At 31.8% G+C, this 16,251-nt stretch overlaps 1 protein-coding gene across 1 annotated transcript in view; it reads right to left on the bottom strand.

The window, feature by feature from the left end:
- LOC142350378 (histone H4-like) overlaps positions 1-3,281 on the bottom strand; it is a 3,747-nt gene extending 466 nt beyond the window's left edge. Inside the window, exon 1 of the mRNA XM_075402225.1 lies at positions 3,255-3,281. Coding sequence (XP_075258340.1) covers positions 3,255-3,281 — 27 coding nt within the window. The remainder of the gene's footprint in view (positions 1-3,254) is intronic.
- Positions 3,282-16,251: the final 12,970 nt, after the last annotated feature.

Raw genomic sequence — 16,251 nt, 5'->3', positions numbered from 1 at the left:
ATAGACTTAAAAAAATAATATCTAGTAATAAAGAAATAATAAATGAACATGCAAAATTGCTTGATCTTGATATACAGTATTGCTTTAGAGATCATACCATCTGAATGGGCTGCTTGTTATTAAACCAATTTGTGAAATAGCACACCGATTTTTGTGGACTTTTTAACGGCAGCCGCCCTTATATTGTCTTTAAATATATAAATATATTTCTTATATAGAGCATTGGAGGATTTTAGAGGACTTTGGAGTATTTTAAGGGATAGATTCCCTACTCGGCTCTTATAGGCACGACTGTGATCCCTCAAGGTTATCATTATATATATTATAGATTATATATATATATATATATATATATATATATATAAAATATAATTTGTACTAAATATAATGATAACCTCGAGGGATCACAACTGTGCCTATTATAGCATAGTAGAAATACTGATTCAATAAATTCTGTAACAATTTCATCTGTTGATCGGCCACTATGTGGGAAGATCCAGTTCCAGTCCTCTAATGGATCGCACTAAGGATCGCAGTATTGTTTGAATTGAGGGTATACTGTATCTTTCGCGTGATTTTATCCAGTGAAGTTAATTAATACGAAAATTTGAACCTGTTTTGTGAATGAAGAAAACTGCTTAAAATATGGGTAATTATACTTACTAACAAAAAACAGATTTTCAAATGAAGGTTTTTTACTTGAACTATGAAAAGATAAGAGAAAAATGAATTGAAAACCGTTTTATACATGCAAAGCTGCCTGATCTTGTCATACAAAATTGCTTTAGAATTACAAATTTTCTGTCTACAATGGAAACATTGCAGATACGGAGGTTTAAAGTGTCAATATCCGAGTAATAAAGTTAACAAATTGATGGCAAATTGATTGCAAATTGACTTGTGTGCGCCACCGTTGCCAAAGTTGGGTTGGGTCTTTCCCAGGATTGGTCTTATCGAATAGGGTTCTTGTCTTCTTAGCTGAATGCACCATGTGGTGTATTCACAGCTGGCACTGATAAGAACAATACACTTGTCTTGTGATTGAAGAGAGAAGTAAGAGTAGTTAATTCAATTACTGTCTTTGGCTAAATTATTTTGACTTTTTTCGTCAGAGATCACTTCAACTAAGACTATCTCAAAGCCATCAGAGAACACAATCTATTTGTAAAGTGAATGGCCTAGCTCTATCTGGTATCATTTTTATAAATCACTTAATACAGAAATCTATACATAAGAATGTAATAAATATTTACCGCAATAAAATAATAAAAGTGAAAATATTATTAATAAATTTAATAATAAGAGCAATAAAAATAAAAATAAAATTGAAAAAACATTAGCAATAATATTAAAAAATAGTATTAAAAATAAACAAAACAAAACTATTAAAAATCATAATAATTATAATATTACTAAAACTAATATTATTAATAACAATAAAAATAATAATAATAATAATAATAATAATAATAATAATAGTAATAATAAAAATAATAATAATAATAATAATAATATTAATAGAAGTAATAAAAATAAAAACGATAATGATATTTATTATTATTTTTATTAATATTATTATTAAAATTATAATGATAAAAATAATAATATTAAATAATAATAATAATAATAATTAAAATGATAATAATAACTATAATAGCAGTTATAATAAAAATACTACTAACGGAAGAAACATTAATAAAAAAATAATAATGAAAAAAAAAACAAAAAAAAATAGCGAAAATAGTAATAACAATAAAAAACAATAATAGTGATAAAAAAGTAATATTAATGATAATAATAATAATAAAAAAAAGAAAAAAAATGATATTAATAATAATAATAATAATAATAAAAAAAATAATAATAATAATAATAATAATAACAATAATAATAATAATAATAATAATAATAATAATATAATAATAATAATAATAATAATAATAATAATAACAATTTTCATAATAATAATAATAATAATATTAATAATAATAATAATAATAATAATAATAATATTAATAATAATAATAATAATTGTCGTATTGAATTAGGTTTGATCACTAAAGAGCAAGTGCGAAACTTGAATTAGCAACTATCTTTGAATTTGCTAAAGGCAGAACTGCGCTTCAGCTTTCACGCTCTGCGTGATTTAGACGAAGTACCAGTTGGCACTTTATAATGAGTGTTTAACAAAGCTGTCACTCAAGCGTACAATACGTTGTCACCTATAGGTGATACTAATCAATCTAACATACCCACAAAAGAGTAAGAGTTCGTTCCATAAGGAATATATATATATATTTATATATATATATATATATATATATATATATATATATATATATATATATATAGGTAATATAGTTTATCAGTGTTTCATATTATTAGGTAAGATACTTGGTTACAAGCTCTCCAGGTGGATCCGTCCACCACACTTCCCCTCGTCTCTTTGATTTTTGATTTAGTCAAAAATCTTGTTCAGCGCGGCGCTTCTATGTCCGCAGTGTTTAGTGATGATATGGAGCTTGATCCTGAATAATCGTCCCTCTTGATCCACCCTGTGTATGTTTTTTCTGTCTGTGTTCGTGTCTTGACTTTCCTCTGGTGTTTCTGTTAGTCCTTTAATTATTTGCTGAAGTGTTTGTGTGTTGTCGTTTGGTAGTGTCGAAATTTGTTATATGTTGCTATGTTGTTGTGAGTTGTTGTCTGAGCCAGTTGGTTTCGTTGTTTGTTTATCGATGTCCTGTTGTGGTGTGTCTTTGTTGTCATTACCCGTTGGTTGTGGTGGTTGTTTGTTGTCAATGTGTTGTAGTGTCTTTGTGTTGTTTCCAATTGGTGCTGATGTTGATGCTGGGGTGATTGTTATGATTTGTTCGATTTCGGGTTCTACTGGTGTCTTCTTGGGTGAGTTGGTGATTCTTCTTATGATCTTGTCGATTTTTGCATCTCTTTTCGTTTGGCTGTTGTCTCTATTGTTTGGTGGTGCGTACAAAAACGCATTGGGGTTGTCGGAGGTGAAGATTTGCAAAGGACTTCCTTGGGACGAGTCTGATGAAAGGTTTATTACTTCTACTGATTTGTCCTTGTGTAGCCTTTTAGTATCCAGTTGGATGCGTGGTGAGTTTACTTTGTTTTGTCATTGCCTTGCCTTTTCAAGTTTTGTTTGTGCGAGAGCTGCCTACTTTGAGCGTTGGTCGAAATCTTTGTTAAGTTTATATTTGCGTTTGGTTGGGGCCATCCCTTTTCTTTTTGGTTGCTTGGGGTTCTTGGTTGGATGAGTCCATTGTTAATTCAATTACTGTCTTTGGCTAAATTTTTTTGACTTTTTTCGTCAGAGACCACTTCAACTAAGACTATCTCAAAGCCATCAGAGAACACAATCTATTTGTAAAGTGAATGGCCTAGCTCTATCTGGTATCAATTTTATAAATCACTTAATACAGAAATCTATACATAAGAATGTAATAAAAATTTACCGCCATAAAATAATAAAAGTGAAAATATTATTAATAAATTTAATAATAAGAGCAATAAAAATAAAAATAAAATTTAAAAAAACATTAGCAATAATAATAAAAAATAGTATTAAAAATAAACAAAACAAAACTATTAAAAATCATAATAATTATAATATTACTAATACTAATATTAATAATAACAATAATAATAATAATAATAGTAATAATAAAAATAATAATAATAATAATAATAATAAAACTGATAGAAGTAATAAAATAAAAACAATAATGATAACTATTATTATTTTTATTAATATTATTATTAAAATTATAATGATAATAATAATATTAAATAATAATAATAATAATAAAAATGATAATAATAACAATAAAAGCAGTTAAAAAAATACTACTAACGTAAGTAACATTAATAAAATAATAATAATGAAAAAAACAAAAATAAAAATAGCGAAAATAGTAATAACACTAAAAACAATAATAATGACAAAAAAAGTAATATTAATGATAATAATAACAATAATAAAAAAAGAAAAAAAATAATATTAATAATAATAATAATAATAATAATAATAATAATAATAATAATAATAATAAAAATAATAATAATAATAATAATAATAATAATAATAGTAATAATAATAATAATAATAATAATAATAATAATAATAATAACAATAACAGATATCATAATAATAATAATATTAATTATAATAACATAATAATAATAACAGTTATCATAATAATAATAATATTAATAATAATAATAATAACGTAAGTAACATTAATAAAATAATAAAAATGAAAAAAAAAAATAGCGAAAATAGTAATAACACTAAAAACAAAAATAGTGACAAAAAAAGTAATATTAATGATAATAATAATAATAATAAAAGAAAAAAATAATATTAATAATAATAATAATAATAATAATAATAATATTAATAATAATAACAGTTATCATAATAATAATAATATTAATAATAATAATAATAATAATAATAATAATAATAATTTTCGTATTGAATTAGGTTTGATCACAAAAGAGCAAGTGCGAAACTTGAATTAGCAACTATCTTTCAATTTGCTAAAGGCAGAACTGCGCTTCAGCTTTCACGCTCTGCGTGATTTAGACGAAATACCAGTTGGCACTTTATAATGAATTTTTAACAAAGCTGTCACTCAAGCGTACAATACGTTGTCACCTATAGGTGATACTAATCAATCTAACATATCCACAAAAGAGTAAGAGTTCGTTCCATAAGGAATATATATATGTAATATAGTTTATCAATGTTCATATTATTAGGTAAGATACTTGGTTACAGGCTCTCCAGGTGGATCCGTCCACCACACTTCCCCTCGTCTTTTGATTTTTGATTTAGTCAAAAATCTTGTTCAGCGCTTCTATGTCCGCAGTGTTTAGTGATGATATGGAGCTTGATCCTGAATAATCGTCCTCTTGATCCACCCTGTGTATGTTTTCTCTGTCTGTGTTCGTGTCTTGACGTTCCTCTGGTGTTTCTGTTAGTCCTTTGTTTATTTGCTGAAGTGTTTGTGTGTTGTCGTTTGGTAGTGTCGAAATTTGTTGTATGTTGCTATGTTGTTGTGAGTTGTTGTCTGAGCCAGTTGGTTTTGTTGTTTGTTTTTCGATGTCCTGTTGTGGTGTGTCTTTGTTGTCATTACCCGTTCGTTGTGGTGTTTGTTTGCTGTCAATGTGTTGTAGTGTCTTTGTGTTGTTTCCAATTGGTGTTGATGTTGATGCTGGGGTGATTGTTATGATTTGTTCGATTTCGGGTTCTACTGGTGTCTTCTTGGGTAAGTTGGTGATTCTTCTTATGATCTTGTCGATTTTTGCATCTCTTTTCGTTGGGCTGTTGTCTCTATTGTTTGGTGGTGCGTACAAAAATGCATTGGGGTTGTCGGAGGTGAAGATTTGCAATGGACTTCCTTGGGACGAGTCTGATGAAAGGTTTATTACTTCTACTGATTTGTCCTTGTGTAGCCTTTTAGTATCCAGTTGGATGCCTGGTGAGTTTACTTTGTCTTTTTGTCACTGCCTTGCCTTTTCAAGTTTTGTTTGTGCGAGAGCTGCCTCCTTTGAGCGTTGGTCGAAATCTTTGTTAAGTTTATATGTGCGTTTGGTTGGGGCCGTCCCTTTTCTTTTTGGTTGCTTGGGGTTCTTGGTTGGATGAGTCCACTGTGTTCCGCTTGGGCCGGGTTGGTCCATTTGGGTTGATGGTCCGGGGATGCACTCGTTTTGTTGCTCTTTAGGGTGAGTCTACTTGTTGGTCTTCTTTTCTGTTAACAAAAATTCTTTTATTTTTTCTTGATTTCTTTTGTATTCTCCTACGGTTTTACATGCTACAAAGTGTATCAATCTAGGTTTTGTTTCGTTAACGATAGCTAGGTCGTTTTTTGTGATTACTGTGTTTTTGCGATTGTGTGTGTGTCTAGTGTTATTGTTGTTGGAGTGTAGTTTGTAATTGTACCATCTGGTATTATGTTCCATAATGGTTTAAGTGTACCTCAAGGTTCATTCGATCTACGCGCGAGTGTTTTTCTTGTTACTTGTTTTTTTGTGTTAGTGATTGTTGTTGTTTTATCTCCGAATGTTAATATTATTTTATCAGGTCTAATTTTTATAGGTGATGTATTCTTACGTTTCACTACCTTTTTCTTGTTGTTCTGTAGGGTGGAGTTGCCGGATACAGAATCTTCACGGGAATGTTTTCGTTGAATCTGATGTCTAGCTCTGGTTCCGAATCAATCTCGATGTTCCAAATGGATTTGGAACATTGGCTGTTCAACGTTCAACATTGGCTGTTTGAGCCCTCTCTTCTTGTCTAAATAAAATTTTTTTATTTCTTCGTATGTCAAGTTGTTTTGTGATGGTTTTGTGGTCATGTTTGAAATTTGTGTGTTGATTTTTCTGCCGAAGTGTGCTGTGTATGGTGTTATTTCAGTTGTTGTGTTAGGGATTAATTTTATTTTTGTATTATTTCTGCTACTTTGTCTGCGAGTGTTACTTGTGACCAATTGGTGTCATTGTTTAGTACTGATAGGCGTCTTTTGATTGTTTGGATTAGGCGCTCTATCATTCCTGTGGCTCTGTGGTCTCCGACTGGAGCTAGTATTAGTTTTATGTTTTTGTTTTTACAATATATTTCAAATTGTCTTGATTTGAATGCTTGTGCTTGATTGCACCTTATGTTTCTAGGTATTCCGTGGAATTTTATATATTGGTTGAGATATTCGATTGCGAATTCCGCGTTGCAATTATGATATACTTTAGCGTGAGGGTACCTAGAGTATCTATCTACAGATGCTAATAAATACGATTCTTTGTGTTGTTCGTCTGTTATTGGGCCAGCTTAGTTAGACTTCCTCATTTGGTTCCATTAATGGTGGAAGTTCTGATGTTTTGTTTTTGAGAATTAGTGGTTTTATGTTCTTACCTATCTTGATGCATGATTGGCAATTTTGAGTAAGCGTAACGATTTCCCTGTGTATGCGTGGGAACCAAATTAAATTCGCGAGATGCATCATCCCTGTTTGTCCTGGAAGTTTCCTGTGTATTGCCTTCATGATGGGTTTGCGTAACTGAGTCGGTATGAATAGCTTGCCATCGTATAGGATGCATCCGGATGGTGTTACTGCTAAGTGTTTTAATGTCGTCCAATCTTTGTCCTGTATAATTTGTAATAAGCTCCGGCTTTGAGGATCCGATCTTGTGGCCTCCGCTATGAATTCTTCTCCTAGGACTTTGTGTAAGTTCTTAAGGTAGTCCGGGAATTCCTCGTAATGTATCTCTACGAATGGGCAAAAGTGTTGTTTTGAATTGAGTGGAATTCGTCCCTGTCCTGTATTGTTTGTGTCCTCGGTCTGTGTTGCTATTGTGTTTGTGTTGTTTGTTGTGTAACCAGTTGGTGAATCCATCTTCTTTTTGTTGGGTGCTTTGTGTCTTCTTGTTATTGGTATTGTGTTTAAGTCTAACTGTTGTCTTCTTCGTGTTGTTATGTGTACTTTTGTTTTGGATAAATTATGAATGTTTTGTTTAAATTGAAAAAGTTTAGCCCGTGTTGAATTGTTAATTTGGAAGTTTGTTGTTGACGAAGGCGTAATAGATGGCAAATGTTTGTTAGCTTGAAAGTGGCAAAAAGCGCGTTGCGTTTGTTCGCTCCAATTAGAATGGTTTTTGACGTCATTCTGTGCGCTTATTTGGCGCGCTTTCTGATTGGCTGATTTTCTCTGTTTGGTGAATAGAGTATATTTTAATGTTGTTATTATGTTAATTACATGATTTTCGTTCATGTTTTCACCAGTTGGTGGTGAATTCGGATGGCGGCTTAAATAGTCTGTGAAACCCATGTCTCTTCCTGCGATGTGTTCGACTTTAAAATGGAATGGTAGTAGTCTGTCGAACCACCTAGTTAGTCGGCTTTGATATGTTTTATTTCCTCTATTATTTTTAGGGCTGATAATAATGCTTGGTGATCCATTTGGAGGGTGAAGCGTGATTCAATTAGGTAATATTTGAAGTGTTCTAGCGACCAGACGACCGCTAATAGTTCGGGTTTATTTATACTGTATCTTTGTTCATTTTTGTTAAGGAACCCTACTGGCATATGCAATAGGATGCCAGTTGTTGTTCTCTTTTTGTTCTAAGCATGCGCCTAGTCCTTCTTTGCTTGCGTCGCACTTTACTCATGTTTCGTTGTTGATATTAAAATGTTTTTGTTCTATTATGTTCCGTATTGCGTTTTTTATGTTTTTGAATGCGGCTGAGTGTTTTTCTTTCCATTCTAGTTTTTTCTTAGATGCTGATGATGAAAGCAGTGGTCTAATTGGTGCTGATAGTGTTGCCAGGTTTGTTATGAATTTTATCAGTTGATGAATGCTACCCATAAATGATCGTAGTTGCTTGAGTGTTTTAGGATTTTCCAGTTGGATAATTGCGTCTGTTTTTCGTTTGGTTGGTTTTATTCCTTCTGCATTTATTTTGTATCCCAACCATATAATTTCGTTCAGACCAAATTCGCACTTGTGTAGACTTATTGCCAGGTTTTCTTCATTTAATCTGTTTAGTGTTTTGTCAATTTCTTCTTCGTGTTTTTCTATTGTGCCTTTTGTTATGATAATTAAATCATCTAAAATTGCGTTTGTTGAATCTAGTCCATCTAATGTTGTGTCCATCATTTTTTGAAAGGTTGCCGGGAGATCTGTTAGTCCGTAAAATCCATTTAAAAATTTGTATGTGCCTGTAGCGTTGCCTCCTAGTGTTAGGTAGATTAGGCTCTTTGCTTTGTTGTCTGCATCATCCCTTGGGATGTTATCTACCATTGTTCTTTTTTCTTCAATTGTTTTGCATTCGTTTTGCCAATCGGTTTTCCATTTTGATTGCACTGTTCGCGTTGCCTTTTTTTGGCCGTTGTTGCGTTTGGTTGTGGTGGTTCGTAGTGTGGTTGGGCTGGATAATCTAGGTCCTCGCTTTCTGGTTTTGGTTGTAGTAACTTTTCTACTTGAATATTATTCTTCACCATAATCGCTAGCTTAACAGTTGGTAACCATTTGTCCCAGTCCAATTCTGGTTGATGGCCTTTATCCCAAAAAAAGTTAACTCCAAGAGGAGATCTTGCCATTGCTGACTGCGCCATGTCGTATTGAATTAGGTTTGATCACAAAAGAGCAAGTGCGAAACTTGAATTAGCAAATATCTTTCAATTTGCTAAAGGCAGAGCTGCGCTTCAGCTTTCACGCTCTGCGTGATTTAGACGAAGTACCAGTTTGCACTTTATAATGAATGTTCAACAAAGCTGTCACTCTAGCGTACAATACGTTGTCACCTATTGGTGATACTAATCAATCTAACATATTCACAAAAGAGTAAGAGTTCGTTCCATAAGGAATATATATATATATATATATATATATATATATATGTAATATAGTTTATCAGTGTTCATATTATTAGGTAAAATACTTGGTTGCAGGCTCTCCGGGTGGATCCGTCCACCACCATAATAATGATAGTAATAATAATACTAATAATAATAATAATAATAATAATAATAATAATAATAATAATAATAATAATAATAATAACAATATAAGAAAAAAATTATTCATCATCATAATAATAATAATAATAATAATAACAACAACAATAATAATAATAATAATAATAATAATAATAATAATAATATAAATAATAAAAGTAATAAAAAAAATAATAAAATAATAACGATAGTATTAATATTTTTAGTAACCATTAACGTAAAGAAAAAATAGTAATAATTAAAAGATAATATAAACAGCTATAATAAAGATAATGATCCTAATAATAATAAAAATAATGATAATAATCATAGAAAAAATAACAAAAATAATAATAATAAAAATAATAAGAATAATTAAAAAAATATTAATAAAAAATAATAATAAAAAAAATAATAATAATAATAATAATAATAATAATAATAAAAACAATAATAAGAATAATAGTAATAATGACAATAAAAATAACAATAATAATTTAGTAATGACAATAATAATAATAATAATAATAATAATAATAAAATAGTTACAATAGTATAAAAAATTTTAATAAACATCATCGGAATGAAAAAATAGCAATAATAAAAAAATATATAAACACCTATAATAAAAACAAAATCTTAATAATAATAATAAGTAAAACAATAATAATAATAATAATAATAATAATAATAATAATAATAATAATAAAAATAATAATAATAATAATAATAATAATAATATTAATAATAATAATAATAATAATAATAATAACAATAATATTAATAATAATAATAATAATAATAATAATAATAACAATAAAAATAACAATAATAGTAATAATGATAATAATAAAAATAATAATAATAATAATAATAATAATAATAAAATTAATAATGATAATATTAATAAAAAAAATAATAATAAAATAGTAACAATAGTATTAATAATGTTAATAAACATCATCGTAATGAAAAAATAGTAATAATAAAACAATATATAAAAAACCTATAATAAAAACAATAATCTTGATAATAAGCATAATAATAATAATATTAATAATAATAATAATAATAACAATAATAATAATAATAATTGTGGTGAGCCTCCTACTCACACCGTAACCAAGAACTACAAGTATTAATATAAACTCGTATAAAGACTCCTTATGTTACTATATTTCACTGTTCGTAGTTGTAAAAAAGTTGCACGCTTTGTTAGTTCATTTGCTGGTTGTACCAGCCATCGTTCGTACGCTCTAAACGGAGCGCAAGTGAGAAGCGCACTTGGTGTCAAGAGAGATCGAAAGCAAAGTGAAGAAAAGAATTAATTCTTATCGCGCTAGCCTTTTACAGCCTTAAGCCTAGCAATCCAATAATCTGCACAAAGAGCTTTTGTGCACACAACATGGCGCAGTCAGCAGCTGCTGTATCAATAGCACGGTCGCCAGTGGGCATCCCATTCTTCTGGGAAAGCGGAATAGAACCCCCAGTGGAGTGGCCCATATGGGCAGCCTCACTAAAGTTGGCAATAATGGCCAAAAACTCTATAAACGTCGACTCACTACTAAAACACAAACCAGACAGGAAAGACTTGACTTACCCAATAGAACCGACATACGAACCCCCGACCGAAAATGAAACACAGGCACAACACAGAGAAAGAGACCTACGAAACATTAAACGAAAGGTGGACTGGGACAACGAATGCAAACAGATCGCATTCAAAGGCCCCACAGTTGATGGAATACCGTGGGACGAAGCGGACCTGAAAGTACGCAGCTTAATATCCTTAAGCCTAGGAACCGAAGCCCAACGAATTTACCAACAACGATTCCCCCACTCGAACATCGAGCGAATCACAGTATTCGAATTGGCACACGAACTTTCTCTCTCCTTCACACAACCCCGCAACATAACTTACGATCGCTTCCTCCTTTTTACTTGTAAACGAAAGCCTAACGAAAAACTCGAAAGCTTCCACTGTCGACTAAAAGCCCTAGGCGCAAAGTGCCGCCTATGATCTGCAGAAGAAGACCTCATAAAAGACATCTTTATAGCTTTTATGACTAACCCTGATATACAAAGAGAACTCCTGATGGAAACTCGAACAGCACAGCAAATCTTACAATTCGCACTCAATCGCGACCGGGGCCAAGAAAATCAAAAAGCAATAAACTCCCAACTCAATCGATACCCCCCATATGCATCTAAACAAATATCCAACATTACAACTACCCTGAGAAATACTTCATTCACACCCCGATCACGACCACCCATACGGAACACCCAGACTCAAAGACACACAATCACCCCAAACCCCTGCCGACGCTGCGGAATACAGTTTTCAATCGAGCACCTGCAAGTTTGCCCCGCCAAAAAAGTCCAATGCAATCTATGCAAAAAAATTGGACATTACAGTAAAGTATGCAGATCAGCAAAATTCATGTGGCAAACCCAACAAATAAAGCCACAAACAACTCCACCCCAACAAACATTCCCACAAACTGGACGAGTCAGGAACATCAGACCCGCACAAGAACAACAAGAAGAAGAACCACAGCTCCAGGAAACCCGAACGGAAGCCACAGACGAAACATTAGACCTTGAATATACGTTTTACATCCAGGAAGTATTCGACAGCTGGAATACTGTAAACCTCATACATCCAAAAAATTTCGTCCACGCACACCCACAAGAACTATCTCCAAATATCTCACATGAAATCTGGATCAAAACATCCACCATCCACAGACACATTCGATACGAACTGGCTCGCAGACACAGGCAGCCCTCGAAGCTTCATTTGTAAAACGGAAGCGGAAAGAATAATACAAAAGTGCAAATCAGCCAAGTGGAAAGAGCCAACAAACAGCCAGACCCAGTATAGATGCTTCAATAACATAGAGATCCCAATCACAGGAATAATACAGATAAACCTCCCATCGGGACTCCGAGAAGCAACAAACAACGAGATCCTAGTGGTCAACGCAAACACTGTGAACCTGATGGGACGAGATATATTGGGGAAACTTGGATTCACCCTCTCACAAAATAAAGGTACACACATTAACAACAATAATATGGATAACAGACTAGAAATAAAAATCATAAAGAAATTCCCACACCTGTGTTCCCGTTTGGAAAAATCCAAAAACCACATTGCCAAATCAACGCTAAAACAAGACATCTCCCCATACCAACACAAAGGCCGAAGGGTACCACTTCACCTAACGGAAAAAGTTGATAAGGAGATACAACATTTACCTAACACAAACCAAATAATAAAACTAGAAAAATGCTCCGACCAAGTTTTCATAAGCCCTGTAGTAATAACAGTGAAACATGACCAATCGATCAAACTGACACTAGACTCAAAACTACTGAATGACGCAATTGATAAAAACAAATATCAAATGCAATCCATCGACAACCTAATGGACTCAGTAGCTAAATACATCTCAGACAATAAGAACAAACAAGGCAGCTTCCTATTCTCGAAAGTAGACCTAAAATATGCATACAGCCAAATCCCACTACACCCCGAAATTAGAAAACATTGCAACTTCAACATCCTCGGGGGCAAATCAACTGGCACATACCAGTTCATAAACGGATTCTACGGCCTAAGCGATATGCCTGCCACATTCCAAAAAACCTTGGACAAAACGCTCGAAAACATCGACAACAAATTCAACTTTTTAGATGACATACTAATCATAACAAAAGGCTCCACCCTCGACCATGAACTCGACATATACAAAGTCCTATCAAGACTTGACAAAGAAAACCTAGCCATTAAACTAGAAAAATGCGAATTTGCCAAATCCTCAATAACCTGGCTAGGCTACAAAATAACCCAGTCGGGAATTTCCCCTACCGTAAAAAAGACAGATTCCATAATGAACCTAAAACCCCCTAACACACTAAAACAACTTTGCTCCCTTATGGGCTCAATACACCAACCCATGAAATATATATATATGAAATAATAATAATAATAATAATAATAATAATAATAATAATAATAATATAAATAATAAAAGTAATAAAAAAAATAATAAAATAATAACGATAGTATTAATATTTTTAGTAACAATTAACGTAAAGAAAAAATAGTAATAATTAAAAGATAATATAAACAGCTATAATAAAGATAATGATCCTAATAATAATAAAAATAATGATAATAATCATAGAAAAAAAAAAACAAAAATAATAATAATAAAAATAATAAGAATAATTAAAAAAATATTAATAAAAAATAATAATAAAAAAAAAATAATAATAATAATAATAATAATAATAATAAAAACAATAATAAGAATAATAATAATAATGACAAAAAAAATAACAATAATAATTTAGTAATGACAATAATAATAATAATAATAATAATAATAATAATAATAAAATAGTTACAATAGTATAAAAAATTTTAATAAACATCATCGGAATGAAAAAATAGCAATAATAAAAAAATATATAAACACCTATAATAAAAACAAAATCTTAATAATAATAATAAGTAAAACAACAATAATAATAATAATAATAATAATAATAATAATAATAATAATAATAATAATAATAATAATAATAATAAAAATAATAATAATAATAATAATAATAATAATAATATTAATAATAATAATAATAATAATAATAACAATAATATTAATAATAATAATAATAATAATAATAATAATAATAATAACAATAAAAATAACAATAATAGTAATAATGATAATAATAAAAATAATAATAATAATAATAATAATAAAATTAATAATGATAATATTATTAAAAAAATAATAATAAAATAGTAACAATAGTATTAATAATGTTAATAAACATCATCGTAATGAAAAAATAGTAATAATAAAACAATATATAAAAAACCTATAAAAAAACAATAATCTTGATAATAAGCATAATAATAATAATATTAATAATAATAATAATAATAATAATAATAATTGTGGTGAGCCTCCTACTCACACCGTAACCAAGAACTACAAGTATTAATATAAACTCGTATAAAGACTCCTTATGTTACTATATTTCACTGTTCGTAGTTGTAAAAAAGTTGCACGCTTTGTTAGTTCATTTGCTGGTTGTACCAGCCATCGTTCGTACGCTCTAAACGGAGCGCAAGTGAGAAGCGCACTTGGTGTCAAGAGAGATCGAAAGCAAAGTGAAGAAAAGAAGTAATTCTTATCGCGCTAGGGTTTTACAGCCTTAAGCCTAGCAATCCAATAATCTGCACAAAGAGCTTTTGTGCACACAACATGGCGCAGTCAGCAGCTGCTGTATCAATAGCACGGTCGCCAGTGGGCATCCCATTCTTCTGGGAAAGCGGAATAGAACCCCCAGTGGAGTGGCCCATATGGGCAGCCTCACTAAAGTTGGCAATAATGGCCAAAAACTCTATAAACGTCGACTCACTACTAAAACACAAACCAGACAGGAAAGACTTGACTTACCCAATAGAACCGACATACGAACCCCCGACCGAAAATGAAACACAGGCACAACACAGAGAAAGAGACCTACGAAACCTTAAACGAAAGGTGGACTGGGACAACGAATGCAAACAGATCGCATTCAAAGGCCCCACAGTTGATGGAATACCGTGGGACGAAGCGGACCTGAAAGTACGCAGCTTAATATCCTTAAGCCTAGGAACCGAAGCCCAACGAATTTACCAACAACGATTCCCCCACTCGAACATCGAGCGAATCACAGTATTCGAATTGGCACACGAACTTTCTCTCTCCTTCACACAACCCCGCAACATAACTTACGATCGCTTCCTCCTTTTTACTTGTAAACGAAAGCCTAACGAAAAACTCGAAAGCTTCCACTGTCGACTAAAAGCCCTAGGCGCAAAGTGCCGCCTATGATCTGCAGAAGAAGACCTCATAAAAGACATCTTTATAGCTTTTATGACTAACCCTGATATACAAAGAGAACTCCTGATGGAAACTCGAACAGCACAGCAAATCTTACAATTCGCACTCAATCGCGACCGGGGCCAAGAAAATCAAAAAGCAATAAACTCCCAACTCAATCGATACCCCCCATATGCATCTAAACAAATATCCAACATTACAACTACCCTGAGAAATACTTCATTCACACCCCGATCACGACCACCCATACGGAACACCCAGACTCAAAGACACACAATCACCCCAAACCCCTGCCGACGCTGCGGAATACAGTTTTCAATCGAGCACCTGCAAGTTTGCCCCGCCAAAAAAGTCCAATGCAATCTATGCAAAAAAAATTGGACATTACAGTAAAGTATGCAGATCAGCAAAATTCATGTGGCAAACCCAACAAATAAAGCCACAAACAACTCCACCCCAACAAACATTCCCACAAACTGGACGAGTCAGGAACATCAGACCCGCACAAGAACAACAAGAAGAAGAACCACAACTCCAGGAAACCCGAACGGAAGCCACAGACGAAACATTAGACCTTGAATATACGTTTTACATCCAGGAAGTATTCGACAGCTGGAATACTGTAAACCTCATACATCCAAAAAATTTCGTCCACGCACACCCACAAGAACTATCTCCAAATATCTCACATGAAATCTGGATCAAAACATCCACCATCCACAGACACATTCGATACGAACTGGCTCGCAGACACAGGCAGCCCTCGAAGCTTCATTTGTAAAACGGAAGCGGAAAGAATAATACAAAAGTGCAAATCAGCCAAGTGGA

The sequence above is a fragment of the Convolutriloba macropyga genome, chromosome 12, assembly GCF_964194025.1.
Source record: "Convolutriloba macropyga chromosome 12, txConMacr16.3, whole genome shotgun sequence".
NCBI lineage: Eukaryota > Metazoa > Xenacoelomorpha > Acoela > Convolutidae > Convolutriloba > Convolutriloba macropyga.
This window is presented reverse-complemented; position numbering and strand designations above follow the sequence as displayed.